Source organism: Ruditapes philippinarum, unplaced genomic scaffold (assembly GCF_026571515.1).
Source record: "Ruditapes philippinarum isolate M1 unplaced genomic scaffold, ASM2657151v2 ctg1368_1_1_1_1, whole genome shotgun sequence".
In the NCBI taxonomy this organism is placed as follows: Eukaryota; Metazoa; Mollusca; class Bivalvia; order Venerida; family Veneridae; genus Ruditapes; species Ruditapes philippinarum.
The window spans coordinates 1-22,767 of NW_026861205.1; the positions used below are offsets into that span (position 1 = coordinate 1).

General features: G+C 31.5%; 1 protein-coding gene and 1 long non-coding RNA gene across 3 annotated transcripts; both read right to left on the reverse strand.

Moving 5' to 3' along the window:
* Positions 1-7,529: 7,529 nt before the first annotated feature.
* LOC132714870 (uncharacterized) lies at positions 7,530-11,881 on the reverse strand. 2 transcript variants are annotated; one of them, XR_009623620.1, is made up of 3 exons: positions 11,795-11,881; positions 8,553-8,706; positions 7,530-7,805 (listed from the first exon to the last, which is right to left on the reverse strand). It is a non-coding gene; the product is annotated as an uncharacterized LOC132714870 (long non-coding RNA). The 2 variants fall into 2 exon arrangements; XR_009623621.1 differs by having other exon boundaries at positions 8,553-8,703; positions 11,795-11,835.
* An 883-nt stretch (positions 11,882-12,764) lies between these two features.
* Positions 12,765-16,216, reverse strand: LOC132714857 (uncharacterized). The gene is made up of 3 exons (XM_060697775.1): positions 15,886-16,216; positions 15,387-15,536; positions 12,765-15,043 (listed from the first exon to the last, which is right to left on the reverse strand). Exons 2-3 carry the CDS (start codon positions 15,501-15,503, stop codon positions 14,033-14,035), a joined length of 1,128 nt encoding a protein of 375 aa, XP_060553758.1. The 5' UTR covers positions 15,504-15,536; positions 15,886-16,216; the 3' UTR covers positions 12,765-14,032.
* Positions 16,217-22,767: the final 6,551 nt, after the last annotated feature.

A 22,767-nucleotide genomic window follows, 5' to 3' on the forward strand; every position in this document is an offset into this window, starting at 1 on the left:
AAAAAGAAAGGAAAATAATTTAAAGGGAAAGGGGCTCCCCCCCTTAACCCTACACACACCCCCCTTAAGGGAAAACCTCCTTTAAAGATGACCGTATGACCTATTTTCACATCGAAACCTATCGGTAATAAAACAGAAACCCCTTTAAAGGGTTAATCCCAAAAAATTTTCCCGGTTTTTTAAAACCCTAATTAAACTCGACCCCCGCTCCGATCCCCCCCGCAAAATTTAAAAAAAGATGCATGCGTTAACAATGCTGTTTTTGGATAAGTTTTGAAATTTTTTAAAATTTTTCTTTATTTAAATTTTTAATTGTGCTTTAAAAATTTAACATTCCCCTTTGTGGTTGGGCCCCTTATACGAGTATAACGCAAAAAATGATAAATTTTAGAACGGACTAATTTTTGTTTCCAAATTAAAAAAATAAAAAAACCTGCCCAGACGAAACCCACAACCCTAAATTAATTAAGTAGAAAACCCCCCACCTTTTTATTTAAAAAAAAGTGAGTAACCTTTTTTCCAAAAGAATAGAGACCCGGTTAGGCTATTATTCCCGTGCCCTCTAACCCCTTTTAAACCCCTTAAACCCTTAAATATCCTTTTAAATTGATAAACCAAATTTTTAGGGAAAAATTTAAACTGACATTGGGAAAACCCGTCAAACAATTAAAATAAATAACAACCACAAAGTCACGAAATCGCAAGGACTTTTAAACAGATAGGATAAACTTTCCCCGAGCCCCATTTCCTTTGTCTTTAAGGGCAACTTGCCCTTCCCCAAATTGTTTTATAGAGAAAAATAATTTTGAAAAAAAGAATTTTGCTAACCCCCCTTTTCTAAACCCAAAAAGGGTGTTTTCCCTTTTTCAAAAAAAGTTTTGACCTTTAAAAGTGAGATAAAATTTCGAGCACAATTTGTGATGGCGATTTAAATCTTTGACGCATAAAAAGAATAGTCCCCAGGGAATATTCTTACTAATAAATGGAAGAAAGAAACTGGCATAATTAAGGACAAAATTAACGGTAAGAACGCCTGAGTCTTTTTGCATGTTTTTTTGTGGTTTTTTTCCCCCCAAAATATGCATGACTGTGGGGTCAAAAATGTTATTATTTAACAATATTGAAATTTGGATTCAATCTTTAACATCGTGAAACCCTTAATAAAATAAATTTTATGTTATTTTATAAAACATTTATTAAATCACCCCACTACCCTTTATGGAAAAACCGATTTTTTAAAAGTTTTTTTTTTTCAAGGTTTACTTTTCATGAATTTAATGTAAATTTTACAAGACAAAATAGTGGTTGTAGGGATGGAATGGAATGGAACAATCCACATAATCCCGCCCATCATTGTTAAAATTAATTTGACAAGACAAAATATTGGGTTGTATGGGGATTGGAAATGGAAGGAAAACAGTCACCTAATCCACCCCATTGTTAAAAATTATTTTTTCCCGGGTTGACTTTACTTATTTTTAATCACTACTTCAAGTACGTTATTATTAAAACTTATCTTGACAAAAAAGCTAAAAAACCTTTTCTTTGGCCTGAAAGAAAATCCAAAACATGTAAACATCATGCCATTGTTATCATAAAGAATCAACAAAAACCATTACTTTTTTCTGATTTCTGATAAATTTGGCATGTGCTTTTTTAAACAATGTGCTTTTTTTTTTTTATAATAACATTATACATTTAATGTTTACTTGCTGTTTCAAAGCCCTCCCACCAATCTTTCTTATTAAGGGTTGAAAAAATATTTTTTTTAAATGGTTATACTATACAATAAACTTTTTTTCGCCAGTCTTTCCACAAAAATTTACATAAGATTTGAGCAAAATGTAAGCTTTTATAGAGATCAAATGGTCTCATTTTTTCATTACAGAAAACATAATTGATAAACAAAGAATTCGAACCAGCAAATGAAGACGTATGACAGCAATTTTCTCCTATACGTTTACAAATAAAATGAAAAAATTAATAAATAAATAAATAAATAATAAATAAATAATAATTAAATTAGAAAAAAAAGAATCAGATAAATGTAACTCGGAATAACCTCGCCCATGTACACCTGGGATTTAAGTGCGTCCTTTTATCCTTTTGCAGGACAAAAGCTGCACTAACCCTCATAATAAGAAACCATAAATCGCGATTGAAAATTAATTCTTTTTTTAAACAAATAGTATCTCTATAACGTATATTTACCTGGTAATTTAATTTTAAATATAAAGGTAAAATATATTCCATTATATAAAAAAAATCCTGTTTAATATATAATCTGCAAAATACAAAATTGTTTTTACTCCCTAAACGTTCCGTAACCCTTTACCCTTGTTCAGAAAATAAATTGTTCTTCCTTAAATGCGCATGCGTCAATCAGTTTTAAGAAGATGTTTTTCACAACAAACCTTGAACTAAAGCATTCAAGTTTGAATAGTGATGTGTTATTTTGGTCTAATAATTTTAGCGACACTTCCGTTTTCTTGCAAAGAAATAGCAAAAGCAACTAAATGTATCATGTGGTCGATATTATTTAATTTTTTACGCCTTGGCCATCTTGGTTTTATTTTAATGCTTTTTGAAATATCGGGTATTTGTGCATATTAATTATTGAAAAAAATCTGGAAGGGTAATAAATATCGTCATTCGAACGTTTCTAAAAAACATGTACTGACATAGTTACACGAACTTTTATAAAGCTTTAGGAATTAATGATAAATGCGTAATGTAAGCGTGGAAAAATATCAAGGTAACCCACGCTAACGTACATTTTTTTTTATGGCAAATGCATCTAAGGTGCGCAACATTTCAAGTATACTTGTACAATTCTTCATAACACAACGATATAGTACGCTTAATCATAGGCCCAAACTCATAGATATTTATTTTTTAAAAATTTACATGCTAGGGGCGTTTAATTTAGGCTATACATGCCAAAAGCGAACACTATTTAGGTACAACATGCTAAAGTGGTAACACTTTTCAGAATTAAAAGGGGCAACTTGGCACTCGCTTTATATACATGGCTAAGGCACAATATCAAGCTATACATGTCAAAGTGTACCACTATTTTAGGTTTTCACCATAACTAAGCGTTCAATTATTTAGGTATTTTTTGCCTAAATTTGTACACTATTTAGATATAGCAATGATAAGCGTGCAATTGTTTACGTCATCACTTGTATCTTTTAATATTTGAATAATAAAAATTAGCTAGCTTCCCGGGACTATTTACTGAAATTCAGTGGTATAATATGGTGATCTTGGCCCCTTGTCCCGGATAATCTTGGCAGAAACTTTTCCAATTTGCGGCAATTTTTTGATTGAAAATAATGTTTTCAAACAATTTTTCTGGAGGCATATCGGGAAACTACCAAGGAGCTAATATGGGAAATATTTTTCCATTGGAATCGGAATGCATTTTTTTCTGAACACGTATTTATGTATAAATATTAAAAAGATAACGACGCAGTAAGTTAAAAAAAGCACATTCGCGGTGACACAATTTTTGCTGAAAACAAGCGTCATAGGTGATCCCATGTGAAAGAGACGCGTAGATCAAATTTTAAAAAATAAAGTTTCAGCGGATATTGAAGCGGGGGATTTCCGGAATATTTACAAGTAATGCATTACTTATTCAAGGGCTATGAAGGGGGTTTCCCCTGAATCCTTAACAAGTAGGTCGGTGTTTAAAACTTGCATTTGTTTAGCAGTCACTGTCATTGAAAGCTTTTATTAAAAATTTGAAGCCTCGAAAGTCTTGATAAAGTATAAGAAACATTTTTAAATCGGGTTCTCCTTCCAGATATATATTTGTTTACATGTATTACATACCACTTCGTTTGCAGCAATAGCAACACATGAACATTTTAATTATGAAATTGGGGGCAAAACCAAATTTGCTAGTTTTTGGAATAGAAGAGAAAATGTAGAAACATGTTTCGCACTATTGCTTTGGGCAGAACATATGAACTGTTTGCCACCAAAACGTCAAGAGAAAAAAGAGTTCAAAACATACGTTTTAATTTTGTGCACACAACGTTTAAAATGCAAAACGAAATGACAATTGTCAAAGTTGTAAGGTGAATCGATTTAACAGTGAAATGCAATTCAACACTGAAGGTTTAAAACTTGAATGGGCCCAATACGCGAAACATAAACTGAAGGAAACGCAGACGACCGGTTCAATGGCTAGATGAAAAGGGAAATTACTCGTTCGCAAGTGGCACAATGAAAACTAAATTCCCCATATTGGTCAGTCAAGTAAACATGAGATTTGTTAGATTAGCCGTAACGGGGACAGAACCAATGGTTTCCATTAACAAGGAGCAATGAATGCAAACTATCATTATAAAGCTAAGAGGAATCAGATGAAGAAGGTTGCCCTTAAAATACTTAAAATTTAAACGCCAACAATATCATATATTCTCCAGGCACAAAATTTAGTATTAAAAACAACAAACATGATAATCATTCAATATCCCAATACTTAGTACGCGGTACATGAACGATGATTTTTAAGCTATTATCCAAAACTTATACAATATGTAAAACACATGTATACAATGTACAATAATATTATCTGGTGCTGAATTTTATCAAAACTGAGCAATGCACATTAGCTGGGGAAGGATTTGTCATGAAAATCATACAAGAAAAAATATTTCTTAAAAAATATCAACTCACATTGTGAACATGTGCTATTGCAAAAAATCTTAAATTCCTTGCAAATGCTTAATAAATGTCTATTAAGACATAAACGTTTCATTTATTATTAGCATAAAAATTTATTTTTACTAGAAATCTGTCAAAGAGGAATTAAAGTATACATGGTTATCATGAGGATTCAATTTGTAGGCCCATAATGTAAAATGTGCGATTAAAGTACGAAAACTTGTGATTTGTGGTAAAATTATCTTCATGAAAGTGTTAAGCAAAAGGTAAATTTGCTCAAGAAGTATTCCTGTTTTATTTAAGTATATATGTGTAATGTACATTGTAAATATAATACTTTGTATGCTTGACTAGGATATTTCATCCCTTAACTAGCCGACGTATAAGTGACCCAGGGGAAGATCAAACGTGTATAATTTTGGGGTCGTCTTGTTTATTGTTACATGTCAGTTGTGATGACAATTTTTGTGTCCCTGCTTTTTATTTGTAGTTAACGAAAAGTATGCTCTTTCCATTCGTTTTTCAAGTTTTGCCCTCTCTTTTTCACCCTTTCCCTTGTTCTTCAAATTTTGCCCTTCTTCCTGCATCTTTATGTCACAGGGAGATCCATATTGTTTTTCAATTTATGTACGTTCACCTGAATTCAGCAGTTCTTAGCACAACTATCTACAAAATTTCTTTATTCATCATCATCACCATCACCACCACCACCATCACCATCAGAATTATTAATCTTATTATGTAATCATTAATGACCTTGATTGTACTATATTTTTGAAGGCCATCTAAAATGATCTCAGAGGCTCATCTTTTACAAACATCATTGTAACTATTCAATTATTTTAGATGGGATATCCATCTGGCACTTATCCTTCTGATATTCTATTACACGTCTGAGAATTGCAAGAGCGGCTCCTGCAGATATACCAACGCATTTAGCTTCATATCTTATTGCAAATCTTGCATCAGTAGCAATATAAAATCGTTCACTTTTGCAAACATTTTTGGCGAATATGCATTTTTCGAATGCATGCATTAGATGCATCCTATTGCTATCCACACCACTTTTAGATTTCTTATACCAACGTGTGGCAGATAAAAAAAGAGAGTTCATTGTTCCCATAAACATGACACATATTTTTATTAAATATGTATTTCGCCTGTATACCAAGAATACAGCGGTTCTTGATATAGGACTATGTTTGGTTAGTGAAAGGAGACCTTTTCCAAACCATTTTAGCTTTACTTTTTACGAGTAGAAAACGTTTATCGAGCTACTGTTAAAGCTAGACTGAACTGAATTACACTTATATCAATCGAGAGCTTACACAACTATCTATACGAAACATGTACATAGTTCGTGCGAAACGTGGTTAAACTCGAGATATTGGCCTAGATGCATTCATATTTGAACACCCATCATCTTCAAAAAATTAATCATTCATAATCCTCGGAAGAAAAGGTTAGAAGTTAATTTAAATATGTGCCTTTTGGGGTCTGGTATCCCTTAATCACTTAATTATTACTTTTATTATTGAACTGGTTTGTTAAGTAAAATTAAGTAAAATTAACAGCCCCATATTTAACAACAAACAACAACAAAAAAGAGTCAAAACAATATATATTTATCATCTTAAAAACGTTTTTACAAAAAGTCAGTTCTCAAATGTTTACCATTTTTATATTTGACAAACAAATCTCTTCCTGTCTCTGAAATTGAATTGAATTAGTTTGCCAGTTTGGTAATTTTTATTCATATCCTGGTTAGAGAAAACAATCACACATATAAAACAAAAGATAAAAAGAATGAAATAGCAGTATACATTTTACATTGCAGTCTAATTTTCATAGCAAAGTATTTGTGTCATATTTACATACAAGTTATGATCTAAAACTTCCCAGACAAGAATGGTTGACAGGAATACGGTCACATTGAGTGTTCCCCAACACACCACTTTTAAGGCTACATTAAGAAGGGTCACATTTTACGCTACAGTATCATATTATTTACAGGTTGGTAAAAAACAGACTTATTCAGGCATTTAATGTACGAGTATAAATGTTTTATGTTATCAAAATAAAAAAAAAAATAAAAAATAAATAAATAAAAAAAAAAAAAACTCATGGCAATTTTGCTTTCATATATACAATTTAAAAAAAAATACGCCAAAACTTCACAATGTTTAAAATAAACGGTTGACACATATCAGAAAGACCATGTGCACTTAACTTTTTACGGACAAACACTGATTGCAATTGAAAACTCTTTTGTCTGGGTGGGCGCCGTTTTGCAAGGATTTATTTCATAATCACACTCCATATCGGTGTCATTAGTGTTAAGAAGAGCTATATAGCACTTTTTTCCATACAATTAAGAAACGGTACAATATTGTTGTTTCAAAACTAGTATGTCAAATTTTGAAAGAGTTAAAATGCTCTGTTATTTAACACATGTACATGATGCATGTAAACAGAATAAACTATTAAGTAACAAAATTTTGTGCCACTATTTATGTAGTGTTTCAACAGACAATCAAAAAATGGTTTTTGCGTATGTACCATTCTCTCCAAAGGAAATTGCATAAACCTGTTTTCTTCAAACAAATTTTGTGAAATTGTTATTTACCGCGAATTCAAACAATAATTTTAAAATATTGGCAAACAGATATAATAACTTTTAACTATGGTGAAACAGCCAGCCTGCGGGACTTGATGGACTCGCTTTCTTGATGGGTCAATGCTTGATAATTCTTCCAGATATCATCGATGGTCTTTGACAACATTTTTTCAAAAAGCAATTGAATCTTATTAAGCATATGCCTGTATTCAACTGGACGGTATTCCCCGTCGTATCCCCTTCGCCACCATCTGCACAGGAAATTATTTTTGTCTATGTTTACTTTTAAATCTTCACTAAGCTGACATTCCACAGGATGCCCTCATTTGGGCTGGTATCAGCTCCAGGTATTTTGATTAGGCCTATAGGCATTTTTGAAAGTTAATAATGTTTTGTGCACAAGGTCAGACATACTTTGTAACTCTTCCTCAATAGTCTTAACGTCTTCGATAATGTTTTTTATGCTTTCAGCATTATTCCGTATATCTTCTTTCATAGTTTTCATATCCTGAAAAATTATATTAAAAACAAATCCCGTTGTTAGTAAACAAAGAAGTTGCTATAATTGAGAAATTACCAAATTTTCAAAATTCAACATTGACACTTAGAAGGTATATTTAAATAACATTGTGCAAATAGTCAATTTTAGTACCCGGCTTTGATTTACGTTTTTTTTCTAAGTATCAAATTTCTATCTATGTTATTTATAGAACGAAGATATTATGTCGTAGTTTCAATACATATGCCACTGCTCTTATGCAATTATTTAATGTACGTAATATAAAAGACAGTCTTTAAAGCTGCCACACATCAATATTTACCAGTTGAAACAGTTGTAGTCTTATTTCCTCGAGATAAAGCGAAACAGAGCATCGACTTAGAATTATTTGCTTTTTTGTCGTCGTAATCATCATCATAATCATCAATCATCATCATCATTGATTATAGTTACTCGTATTATAATTATTATTTTTAGATTATTGTTATTTGTTTATTATTATTATTATCATTATTATCATCATTGTTATCATTATTATTATTATTATTATTATTATCATTATTATATTATTATTATTATTATTATTATTATTATTATTATTATTATTATTATTATTATTATTATTATTATTATTATTATCATCATCATTGTTATCATTATTATTATTTTTATCATTATTATCATTATTATTATTATTATTATTATTATTATTATTATTAACAACTGATCTAAGGCTACTTTAGCTCAAATGTTTACCTCAACTGTCAATGTCGGCATTTCCTCTTGCTGTTTTGTAAACTCTATCTGAGAGACCTTGACACATGACACAAATGCAAAGCAAAGCTGCAGGATGAGAATATGTGTAGATATCATCGCTGAATACACCTTTCAATTGTTTAGTTGTTTTCTACTAAAAAAGATGAAGATTCCTATACTACATGTATTTAAAATCATTTACACTCTGTCTCGGTCGGTACATTAACTTTATAACTTCATGTGTAAAGCCAAAGACTTTATAGTGCAATAACATAGCTTTATGAGTAAAGCCTATTTCAAAAAAATATATATTTCAAGTTTTTCTTGTCAACACGGGACTGTATAAATGTTTAATTTCTTTTTGTCGGCCGAAATTAGCAATGGTGCGAGTGAGAAAATAATTATCACTCTGAGATTCATGCTGTTGAGTCTTGTAAAACAAACATGCCCTATTGTGATGATTTGATTGACAAAATTATTTATTTTTATGCCATTCATCCTCAATCTTCGTTTAAACTGATTAATGTAAGTTTCCCCTAGAATGCTCTTCTAAATTCATAAATTCCGTCAACTTGTTTAGAAATAAGAAAGAAAATTGCCAAGGCACAATAATTGACATAAAGCGTAGGCATACGGCGTTTGGTGTAGTTCTCGACTTTTTGCAAAATCTATCGTGTGAACTGATAAATTTTGTTGTAATAAATACAGAAAAGAGGGTCACTTCCAACTGTGATTTGATCATACTTGTAAAACTTTTCACTTATTGTACAGGATAGCATTTTCCAAGCTTTATGAAGAAATTGAGATAAATGAATAAATATTATATTATAATATGCTATACATATATGTTAGTAAATATAAATAGGTAAACAAAATTATAAAAAGACTCATTTATTTTGAAGGTGATAACAAAGTAAGTTAATTGTAACCAAATATATTATAGTAACCAATAAAAAAACCCATAAAAAACAATAAACAAATCAAAAACCCATGACTCTACCCAGTAAAGAGGTCTAAATTCACTTCAAAATAATATTGTACAACAATTCGTCCGTATATTTATTTTCAATTATTTTCTTATAAAACCCCGCAAAGACATATGATACAATGCAGCACTACATGTTTTTAAGGAAATTGACGTCAATGGTAAAAAGTTTATTTATTTTGATCTGCTTAGCGATTGATTTTGAATAGTTGACTTGATTTGAATAGTATTTACATTGTGTGATTTAAATAATTCAACTGAAATGGAAGGGAATTTTCCAAAATATAAACAAGTAGATCCTATTTCAGAGCTCGTATTGCAAACATATTATTGCGGCTGGGATAAAGCTTTTATGTCAGCCTGTTATGAATAAATAAATCTGTTCGTCGCGGTCCAATGTACTTATATAATTATGCAGCGCAAGTATAAGTTGATATAACTGAATAGTCTATCATATTACGTTGTTATTGAACAAATCAATTAAAGCAAAGACTTTAGAAAAACTGAAAGATCGCACTGGAAAAAATAAAAGTTAAATCACAAATGGCACATTTTTATAAAATTTCAGATGTCGTCCTATTTAACGCAGTTTAAAAGAAAACAACCGGTTCTTTTTTTCTGGATATCATTTCCATATACGACAAATTAAAAAAAAACAACAAAGAAACTCATGACATTTTATTAACAAAAATCAGTAAAAATTTCACTAAAAGGAAAATAAAGAACGTATTGTTAATAATTTTTTTGCAAAAGCATTGCCTTTCCAATCGGTCTGTTAAATTTGTTGCTGTCTGACTGTGAGGTCATTTAAAGGCTATGAAGTCTGAAATAATGTGTGCAGTTAATTGTTTGATTAGACGCACTTTACTAGAATATAATGGTGAAAATTCAGCAAGGAATTAAATAATATTGTTTGAATAACTAAAATACCTAGTAAAATGTTAAAAAAGACGGCCTGTATAATGAGCATTTAATAAATATGTCAGTCGCATTTACACGCAGAAACATTGTAGGGGTCCGACAAAAACTTATTTTAAGTGTCCACAAAGTCATCGCTATAATATTTGTGAGACCCGCCACGTCATCGAGAACAGTATATGAGCCCCGTCACGACAAAACCAACATAATGGTTTTGCGACCAGCATGGATCCAGACCAGCCTGCGCATCCGCACAGTCTGATCAGGATCCTCCGTGCTGTTCGCTTACAAACCCTATAACAAGTAGAGAAACTAATAGCGAACAGCATGGATCCTGATCAGACTGCGCGGATGCGCAGGCTGGTCTGGATCCATGCTGGTCGCAAACGCATTATGCTGGTTTTGTCGTGACACGCCTCATATTATTTAAATGCCTTTGGCACTTACATTAAAAAGAAGGAACACATCTATGTAAGGTATAAATAGAATTAACTTATCTTATGTTGATTAATACGTAGAAAAATATAATTTCACTCATATTGGGAGAGGAATATTTAAAACAAGCAATGTATTTGTCCAAAACTGGTTACACAAAATTTGTTTTCTTATGTTTTATCCCCTGTCATTTAGTCGTAGCAACCATTTAGCCCAAAACCTCAGCTTGGCATATATTCAAATAAACTCAGATAAGCCCTTGCCCCTGATGTACACCAAGTACTGTAACGTAACTTTCAAAATGTAAGGTTATCGATACATTTAACCGGAAACGAAATATCTAAGTGTATTTAACAATGAAAATTATTGCACATATATATTTTCTTTAAATGACAAGTCACGTTAAGAGGTGTACATTAATGTAAAAGAAACAGTTACATTAAGTGAAAGGTGTTGCTGTTGGTGATGCACGTGTTTTCAATATGCGTGACGCAGGGCGCAATGTAAAACGTTTATTGCAAAAGTGGATCCAGGGAGTTATGTAACATGTATTGTCAACAAGTAATGACAAACGAGTCTAACTAGAAGAAACATTATACACAACACAGATAACGGAATGCGGCGGAATAATTGTTTTAGACGTATTATTTAATGAACGGATAGCACTCGTGCAACTTACTTTCGTGTCTTAACATCTGCAGATGTCCTCGAACTTATTAGATTATTCGGTCGTGCTTAAATGCATTAAAATGCATCCTTAAATTATGTAAATAGTGCATTAACCCTCTTTTTATCGGAATAATAATGTATAGCTGAATACAAATATATTAAATTAATAAATGACCTTCAATAAAATGCATGAACAGATTTGATACAAAATTAAATAATGAACAAAGATAAATACCTGTTAAATATATCGACAACATATAAATTGTTTACTCCTTAACGTCTCGTCATGATATGACAGCGACGGTAAATAAACTGCTACCCTAAAATGCGCATGCCTCAATCTATTTTTAGAGATAAAATGGTATTCCACAATCACCTTGAAATACTGTATCAGCCTAGCTATGTGTTTTTTTATAATTATGAAAGTAATTCCTTTATTATTAAATAACATTTTTATGATAATAAGTTAGTTTAAGATAGTGAAAACTGTCATAAAAGATACATATGTTGAATTGAACATGGAATTTATTTTCATATGACCAATTCCAGAAATGATTATTAAGATTAAATGTTTATTGACGGATTATCCATCTACACCAAGGGCTGTTTGTCAGATGCTTTTAAAGAGACCGTCGTTTCTGTCATCAAGGCATCCCAACAAGTCCACAATTTCATTCAATGAATGTACATATATTTTAGCAAATGAAATTAGAAATAATCCAGATGTGATTGGTGTTTGAAAATTGTTATTTTGCTGTATTTCACTAACCAAATCTTACAGTAAAGAGTGAGAATTACATTGGTTCCAATAAATACTTTGATATGGTTTATTAAAGGTATATAATCATGTTAAATAACAAGAGAATGTGTTAAGTAATGGAAAAGGCACACAAAATTTCACTGCATTCAGAAATCCTTTATTTTATGGCTCGCTTTATTAAGTTTAAAATAGTGATAAAATGGCACGGCGTTAAATATCGACCATTTACTTAGGAATTGCCAATGCTTGGTGCAAAGGTGGCTTAAATAAAACCTGAACAAATGTATAAGCTATGGTCTAAGTTTAGAAAAAGGGAGATTACTCTCTAATAGTAAACTACTTCAAACTGTATTTACCTAACAGGGTAATAAAATTGTTATCTTTTCAAAAATAATGACAGTATTCTTCCAAATAGGTAACTGATTTTTTTATTGTTGAACAAAATATTTAAAAATTATAAATGATCTCACATAGGTAATTTGGGGCGTCCGTGGCCGAGAGGTTAAGGTCGTTGACTTCAACCACTTGCCCCTCACCTCTGTGGGTTCGAATCCCGACAGGGACTTTGGATTCTTTCATGTGAGGAAACTATCCAGCTAGCTTACGGAACGTCGGTGGTTCTACTCAGGTACCCGTTCGTGCCTGAAATAATGCACGGAAGGGCACCTGAGGTCTTCCTCCACCAGTAAAGCTGGAACGTCGCGATATGACCTATACTGTGTCGATGTGACGTAAAACCCAAATCAAACAAACAATCAAACATAGGTAATTGAGCAATTTAATAGTAGGTATTGAACTGAAATGTCGCAGGATGTATTTACAAAAAGTTTATTTTATAAAAAGATATTCTTGTTAAAATCATTACAAAAAACGAAAATAAAGTAATTTTTAATTGTAAATCATTTTTAGGGGCGGGGTGGGGAGTAGGGGGTAGAATACATGGGAATAATTTTTATTTGACAGATCTTAGCAGTGCTCCATTCTAAAATAAACTCTAGCTTCACTCAAATTAAACTATGTATTTATAAGAAGAAGTTAGCCATTTTTAATTGAGGCCTTCAAAAATCATTTTCGTTTTGATTGAGTTTGTTCATGGACAGTAATGAAAAGTGCAAGCAACTGCCCACAGCCCCCTAGCACCGGCTTAAGCAGTATTCAACATTTAAACATGTAATGGTAAAATTTTGAATTAAAAAACATCTGCAGTGTTCATACGGCGGTGATCATGGAACTCTCAATGTAACTCGTTAGTGCCATTCCATGAAAAGCGGCGAATGTTCCCCAAGAGAAAAATGCGTGTGCCCTAAACGAGAAAACAATAAGCGAGCGGAACTAAACCAAATGGAATTTTGAAAGGGGGTCAGAGGTTATGAAAGTGTATCAATTGCTTCATTATCAATCCCTAGAAGACATCTCGGAACATCTAAAATTTAAGATAATTTGGATTATCGGCGACTTCACGATTATGTACAGTAACGGTCTAAACAGCATCGGTTGCTAAAGATAAAGTTCTAAGAAAGCTTTAACGACTAATTAAATAAGAACTATTAAAAGATAAAATGTGTATTACAAGGTCATTTGTAGTAACAATGCTATTAGAACTGAGCACAAATTATATATAAATTCAAAATGTTCATTACACGACAACGCTTGATTTTATTATAACGTCATATGCAAAATGAGTCATTTGCAAACACTTTAATTTTGAATCATTTAAGGCAACCAAAAACATCTTACTCCAGCGTCCTCAGAATGATCACATCTATGGTAACCAATACCATAACTTCTCTTACAATCAAACAATTCTTGCTCTCCACCCTTAAAAGAAAGATGTGAAAGCCAAATTTGTCCGGATCCTTTATGGACACGATTTTCCTCTACACCTCTTGCAAATCCAGCCGATCTGCATGCTGCTATTGCATCTTTCTGATCAAAACCATCTTGACAAACTGTTCCCCAGTGGTTATTATATTTTACTTCAATACGACCCTCGACAGCTACCTCTGTAATGAGCGCATCTCCTAGACGAATATTTCTATTACCGCAATGAAAAGTAACTCTTTTCCCTGGTTGTGCACTTATATTGTAGCAGTTATGGTCATTTTCGTTGTTTGCCACATCAGTGTCTTTTGAATAGACAACGTTGAAACAGCTTGATGTGATCTTGTCCTCTGCATTAGTTTGATAGGGAGTAAATCTCGAAAGACTATTAGAAATTATGGATTGACCATTGATTACTTCCGTTAAGACTGATTCAGCTTTCTTTAAAATTTTGCTATATTCGACCAACAGTGTTCCTGGAGTACTGTCTTGGTTATTGTTCGCACACGAGGCCAGTTTTTTTATGTTTGATATTAGATTTTCATTTAGCTCATCTCTATCTTTGGATTCCATAGTTGCAAGATATAGAGAAATATTTTTCATGAATGTGTTTTGCTGTTCAAGAAATTCTTCCAACTGATTGAATGTGTTTACTTGCAATGACAAAGAATGCATTTTGAGCTCTTTAAATGCACGTTGCAATATTTTGATATTTGAAATGTTAACTTGTGTATTAGGGTTGTACTGTATTTCTGCGTCTTTAGATTTCGCATCCTGTAAATTTACATTCCTGACAAATGATAGGGTTTCTTGAAGCAAATCAGAATTTTTCTGCATGTTTTTGGCTAATGTTTGTAAACCTTCAGCATTATTTCGGATTCCTTCTTTCATAATTTGCGTATCCTGAAAATGATTTGAAAAATAATTTATCTTCATTTGAAATGCGTGAATAAATAACAAATGATAATATATGTGGAATTGCAAAGTTAGTAAAGATTTGACCGTGTTTCCTGCCTTGCATTAAAGTTGAATATAGCATCTTTTTGAGTATGATCTTGTAACAAAGTATGCAGTAATAGTAATCCTATAGAAACGAAAGTTATCCACATAACGATGGGAAGACTGGATCATAAAATATACACAAATAAGACGATCGGTACAGGGGCATTATTGAAACATAACTAATCACCTACGTGGACGTTGCAGAGATATGCAAAATATGATAAGTTATATCAGGTATATTTACCTGAAAGATCAGTGTCTGCATAGCTTGCAGACGTTGTTCTAGCTGCTTACGAGACAGTTTGGCACATAGCACAAAAATAAAACATAACTGTAGGATAACTATGTGTCCAGATTTCATTGTTGAAATACCTTTCGGTTCGTTTAATTTCAACTGAAAAACAAGTTAACTCATGCTTTGAAAATATTTATATATAATTTGCTCGGTATTTTAAGTATAAAGTATTTCCTATTGCCTATTAAATCGAGTCATGGAACATTAACAATTGCTTGAAGCACAGGAACACTAGTTAGATAACAAAACAAATCTTAATAAACTAAACGTAACAAATCTATCAAAGTTTATATGTTTTAAGGTACCACGTAATGTCAAAATGTTTAAACATTCACATTAAACTAAAATAAACCATATAACTTAATAATAATTTAATTATTATATTATACAAATTATATTTGAAAATTTGAAATCAGTCCCATAATTATAAAAAAATAATTTTACTTACGCAAATTCAAATCTATACTTTGCACACATTTGAATAAAGATATAAATACAATGCGTTGTTGCCGTGAAGAGCACCTCTTGAAAAAATACAAGGCCAAGCATTTTATATTATGTTTCATAGACCAAATTATCTATGAACGCCTACGAGTATGCATATGTATTTCTACATCTACTTGTATGTCTCCAATTTATGTTTTTGAAAAGGAAAGGACAGCATTCTATTATACTAACACGCTAGTTCTGATAAGCACGTGTCCTTTCCGAAAGTGAATAAGTTATGTATATCTGTCAATTTTGATAACAAGTAATCTATCATGCCCCTTTAGGCCTAAAGCAGTTTAATCCAAACTTAATTGGGTCAGCGTACGGTGTTGATTTTTTGTACATCATCCGATGATATCATCTAAACGGAAGAGATCCTTATGATCATAATTGTTAAATAATGACGTTTGATAAGTTGGTCATTATTCGCAATAATATTGATATAACACGAAGAGGAGTAAAACTTAACCTTAAATCTTTAAGAGTTTACAAAGGAATAAAATAATGCAATGTTGTTAAAACAATTAATGAAATTAAAGAACGTTTTGATGTTTCCTTAATTAATTTTAATGTATTAATTTCATTTTTTACAACTGCTTTGATGATATACATGGTATCTGGGTCATTTCATCTTTCAGTTTGTTTCATCATATATATTGGAAATCATATATTATAAAATAAAATTACAACATATTTTTTTTATAAAAACCATTTACATGCAATATGAATCACATATGATTTAAATACAGCATTTACTAGCAAAACCAAAGTGTCGTTATGTAAATTTAAATTATTAAGAAGAGTTTTTTTTTTTTTTTTGGTTTTGTTTTTAGGGGGGGAGGGTGGTCAACGCAATGTTAATGGGAAAATATAGTTTTATCTTTTATCAGAAAACTTTAAGGACTGTTTCAGTTGCAAAGCAGCTAACCTCCCACCAATAAAGATGTATCAATAGTACAGCTTTGGTAAATTTTATTTGGCGGTTAAACAAAAATATATTTAACTGTTTCAATATGATATTATGGTATATTTTGACGGTCCGACCGCTGACACCATCCTAAAATTAAAGATATACTATGCACGAATTTGATATGAGAAAATAATGATAATTGCTAAACAATCTCTTCGTAAATATAAAAAAAACATGTTTTGAGTTCACACAAAGTAGATATGTTATGTTTAAAATTCTACACACCATAGGGGGTCATAATATGAATATATCTAAAGTGTCATTAAAATAACTGACATAAAAAGGACAGCTTCAATTGACCTGTAACAGGAAATGCAGCTTCTCAAACATAGTTCATTCATTCTTCTATACTCATAGGACATATTCAGTAAGAATTTCACAGATCTCAATAATTTTTTGTGATTAAAATATTTTACACAAGGATGATCATAGTATGTATATCCTAAATAATTTTAAAGGACTGCATACGCTTAAATTAGGAAAAGTAACACATTTTTGAAATGTACTTAAGCATTTATTTTAATCAGATTAACAATGAAGAAATAATTGAAATGTTGTTAATATTCTTATCTTTCTCCAGACATCCGCCTCTATAAAACCGTACGAGTTCGTGATAATGGTTTTGTTTATGCCTTTTGTAAGACTCATCATTGATCTTAAGAACTTGAGAATATTATTTAAATATGTATATGTCAAAGATTGTTTATAACTAGTTCTACATATACATTTGTTTTATATTTTCAATATTCAATTTCACAAATTGTTCTATATCTTCTGATTAACAATGTTTAGTTTTCAAATGTTTAACATTCAGATGTGTACGTGGTCTATATTTTTATATGGTTTTAGGCATGCAGCCCTAAAATTATGTATTAGCTGCGGATTATCAGACGTTGCTAACTGCAGTACAATAAAAATGCTCTTGGGACTACTTAAACGTGCATGTAGAATCTTGTTTTGGCCGCGGTCTACAAGGCCTGGGAAGTTACGCATGTACCACTGTTATATTTGTCAAGTTTTTGCTTTTTTCAAAATCTCACATGCTTTTTCTGAAACTAAAGAGTACTACTACGCTTGTTTTGTTTAATACGATATCTTCTTTCTAACAACATTATTTTTGTTTGAGTAATTTTCAAGTAAAATACAAGCTATCTTTTTTTATAATATTTCCTGCTAACAATAAACTAGCAGATATGCTAGTCTCTCTGAACTATTTTTATTTAATTGTCGATTAACTAAGTATATTTTGAATTTTTTATAAAATACAAAAGAAGGTTATTAGCAGCAACAATAAGATGCTTTAAGATTTACACAAAACTTAAATATCTGTGAAAGGGAAAATACAAAAAAATAAGATTATTTTAAGGCCATTACGCATGCCTGAAGAAATAGCGTCTTATATCAGCGTTCATTTGCAAATTTTCTATTGTTTCGTTAAAAATGAAACTGTCTTGAATTGTTTGAGGCAACCCAAACACCTAACTTCGGCATCCATGGAATGAGTGCAACTATTCCTGCAAATAGAAAATTCTCTGTCACAATAAAACAGAAAGATCCTTCTGGGACATTTCGTTGACTTAAGCCTCGTGGATATCTAGCCGATTTACATGCTACCTATTCTGTCTTGGTGTGCCATTAAAAACTAAACAACAACAATTTCTATTGTCGCAATGAAATTTGACTCTTTAGCCTGGGTGATGCTGACATTTAAGAATTTAATTCCATAACCGTCTGTCATATCATCTCTATTTATATCAACTTTGTTGAAACAGCAAGCAACACTAGCAAACAAGTTACCAGACTGCGTTTCAGGTTAAGTTAAGGTTGAGAATTCTTCGGAATGTTCCCTTGTGTTTTGAACGCCTTCGCCTATTGCCTTGATATTTTCAGCATTAATCATTAAAGCTTATTTCATAATTTGTGTATCCTCCTGAACAAGATCATTACATCAAACCCAAATGCATTCGCCCGCCCTAAAGTTGTAAGTAAGCGACACGTGAAATAACTCAAAAAATAATTCAAAAATAGACTTCATGCTTTTACTTCCAATTATAACGCCTTTTCACACCTGATTTTTGTCTCTGTTTTTTTTGTCCTGTTTTATAGATCGTGACATTGGTAATTATTCTGAAACTCTTTTTTGCTTTTATTGCAATTTTAGAGCCAATTATCTTTTAAATCCAAAACCTTTGAGAACCTAATCAAGGTTTTCTTCTGAAAAAAAAGGATAAAAGTAGGGACTTCGTCCTCAAAGCCTACTTACAGTAATATTCGAAACTGAGCATTGTTCTCTCAGATCCCAGGTATGTGTTACTAATTCTTTCCAAGTTCCTAAAATTTATTTGATTTGGCTCTATAGCTTTGGTTTGTTCTCCCTCTTTTTAAAGAAATTCTTCTAATTATTTTCTTTTTCTCGCATTTTTGGGGTTATTTTTTGCGTTAAATTTTTGCGTTTAATCTTTGAACGCTGTAAGCTCTTACCGACAATATTGATTCTTTAATTCAATTTTATGTTTGTCATATCACATCAATCGTGTGTTTAACAAACCTTTTCTTTATTTTTTCTACTAATCGTTCCATAATCAGTCTACAAATTAGACATATGCAGTGTTATTTAAGATATTTAATAAAAATTCCAGAGACTTTCATCTTTAAAAAGTAAGTTTTAGGTGCTTTAATGATTAAGCTTGCCATATATCTTGTATTATCTTGTATTATGTGTCAAATAATAATTCAGTATTAGTGCTTTTTTCATCGTCTCTTGTTTAAAATCTGGGAGTTTTGAGTAAAAGTCCCAAATAATTTGCTTATTCGAACAAATTGACCTGTTCATTTGTGATCTTCCCCCTTACAATACACTAGAACTCCGCGAGTCAGACGTGTTGCCTTGTGAACAGTATAGCTAAGACAATTTCCCCTTAAATATAGATTATTTATAAACAATGCTTTTACAATGTACATGTACCTTGAACTTAAGTGGCATTTGAACTGATTGTAACATTGTTACATCATGATTCATAAAACTGTTATATTATCAAAAATAAAAATACCAAAGAAACGTTTTACACTGACAGACCAGATTGAGTACTCTGTGATGGATTCTTAACACTGCACTTCAGGTCAATGAAAATAGCATACAAAACAAATTTGGAGTCAATCAAACTGATAGTGACCAAGTTGTGCTCTTGGCAAGCCAATTTAGTAAGAAAATTAACAAATAACTAAGGCCAATAACTCAAAAATCATGAAGTGTAGTGTACAAGTTCTTGAGCACTGCACTTCTTCTCGATGAGATCTATCATCCTATGAAGTTTTGAGTCAATAGCTTTTAAAGTGTAAGAGAATTGGCACGGACAAATATAAAGTTTTATAACTAACAAAGAGCAATAACTAAAAACTCATGGAGTACAAAGAATCGGTTTTATGCACTGCACTTCATCTCACTGCGATCTATCATCCTATGAAGTTTCATGTACATGGCTTTTATAGTTTAGGAGAAATGGCCCGGACAAAAATGAAATATAAAAATACACAAGGGCAATATCTCAAAAAAGTACAGAGTACCAGTTTTCGTGCAATAAGATCCACCATCCTATGCAGCTTTAAATCCATAGCTTTTATAGTTAAGGAGAAATGGCGCAGACAAAAATAAAATATGAAAATTGACAAAGGGCAATAGCTAAAAAATCATGAAGTAAACAGTACCGCTTTTTAAACACTGCACTTTATCTCAATGAGATTTACCATCCCATGAAGTTTAAAGTCAAAAGCTTTTATAGTTTTAGAGACATGGTCCAGACAAAAATAAAGTATGAAAATTAACAAATGGCAATAACTAACAAAATAAGAATTACAGAGTATCGATTTTTGTTAAATGCACTTCTTTTTAATAAAATCTATCACCCTATGAAGTTTCAAGTCAATAGCTTTTATAGTTTAGGAGAAATGCCCCGGATAAAAATAAAGTATAAAAATTAACGAAGGGCAATAACTCAAAAATTAAGTAGTGCAGAGTAACAATTCTTGTGCACTACACTTTGGGTCATTGAAAGAACCATGTATATCAAGTTTGGAGTCAATCCGACTTATAGCAACTGAGTTATGCTCCGGACGCCAACAACGATAACGTCGCTGACGCCGACAACAAAACTAACCCCTATATGTCCCTTTTCAAGGCGACACGATTATTACCAAGTTATAATGCAAAGTTGCAAACATAAAGCCACGACTAAAAAAATTGTGTACGAATTTAAATGTCCTGGAGTTCTTGTGAAAACTCAGAAGGTGTCCTAGAGTTCTTGTGATAACTTTTATTACAGCCGGTGTGCTCCTTGCGCAAAATTATAGCACGTTTTAGCGTTTTGTATTATTCAGTAATGTTGTAAATCGTTATGAAACGTAGTATATTTATCCTCTGCATAAAAATGTTGGTTTCGAGTGTAAATTATTTCTTACCCCCGTTATTTTATTGTATTTTTGCTTATGTAGATTTCGTAGACTGGAAAAAGGATTCATGTAGAGCATTGACTTAAGTCTTCATGTATACATTATTCCTGGCATTTTAGTGAACAGTAAGTTACTATCCTATCGGTTTGCAGTAGCGAAACAAGTCTCTGAAAAAAAATAGTTTGCAGCAAAAAAAAACAAAAAAAAAACAACAAAAAAACAACAAGATGGCCATGATGGCCCTGAGTAGCTCACCAGAAACAACTGCTTATCAGTGTTGGAATGTCAATATATTCTATTAAATTTGAGCATAGAATATGTTTAAACAATAATTTAAAGAAATGACATGACCTGAGGCATTTAAGCTTTAGCTTAAACGGGGCTAATCAAATTAATATGAGCAAACTTGATAAAAGACTACCTAAGAATGCTACTAAGTTTGGTGATCATCTTTCAATTATTTCAGTAGGAAATGATGTTTAAAGGCTTTTCTATTTTTAGCTTTAGTGGCCCCTAAAAGGGGCCAATCAAATAAATATAAGCAAACTTAATAAAAGAGTAACTACCCAAGAATGCAACAGACAAAGTTTGGTGATCATCCATTCATTAGTTCTGTAGGAGAAGATGTTTAAACGTTTTTCTATTTTTAATTTTAGCGGCCCCTAAAAGGGGCTAATCAAATTAATATGAGCAAAATATGAGCAAAATTAATAAAAAACTACCCAATAAAGCTACAGACAAAGTTTGGTAATCATCAATCAATTAGTTCTGTAGATATAGACGTTTAAATGTATATCTATTTTTAATTTAAGCGGCCCCTAAAAGGGGCCAATCAAAATAATATGAGCAAACTTGATAAAAGACTACCCAACAATGCTTCAGACAAAGTTTGGTGATCATCCATCCATTATTTCTTTAGAAATAGACATTTAAAGGTATTTCTATTTTTAGCTTTAGAGACCCGTAAAAGGCGCTAATCAAATTAATATGAGCAAACTTGATAAAAGACTACCCAAGAATGCTACAGACAAAGTTTGGTGATCTTCCATCAATTAGTTGTGTAGAAATAGACATTTAAAGGTATATCTATTTTTAGCTTTTGCGGTCCCTAAACGGGGCCAATCAAAATAATATTTAATTTAGAAAACTTGATAAAAGACTTCATAAAAATGCTACAGACAAAGTTTGTGATCATCCATTAATTAGTTCTCTAGAAATATTATAAATAGGCAATTATTTAAGTTATAATTTACTGTAAGGGTTTTAAATTTTCACCTGAAATAAAATACATATTTTGGACGAAAAAAGAAATATCTTTATACAAATGCCCAGTAAATCATTATCAAAAGCATTAACTAAGTACTTGAATCACTATAATATTTGTATGATAAGGGTATACTTCAGACATTGAGGTTAAGCCAAAAG

Coding starts and splice junctions, on each gene's coding strand:
- LOC132714857 (XM_060697775.1), bottom strand. CDS start 15,503: ATGAAATCTGGACACATAGTTATCCTACAGTTATGTTTTATTTTTGTG. Junction 15,044..15,386: donor TGCAGACACTGATCTTTCAG/GTAAATATACCT, acceptor AATCATTTTCAG/GATACGCAAATTATGAAAGA.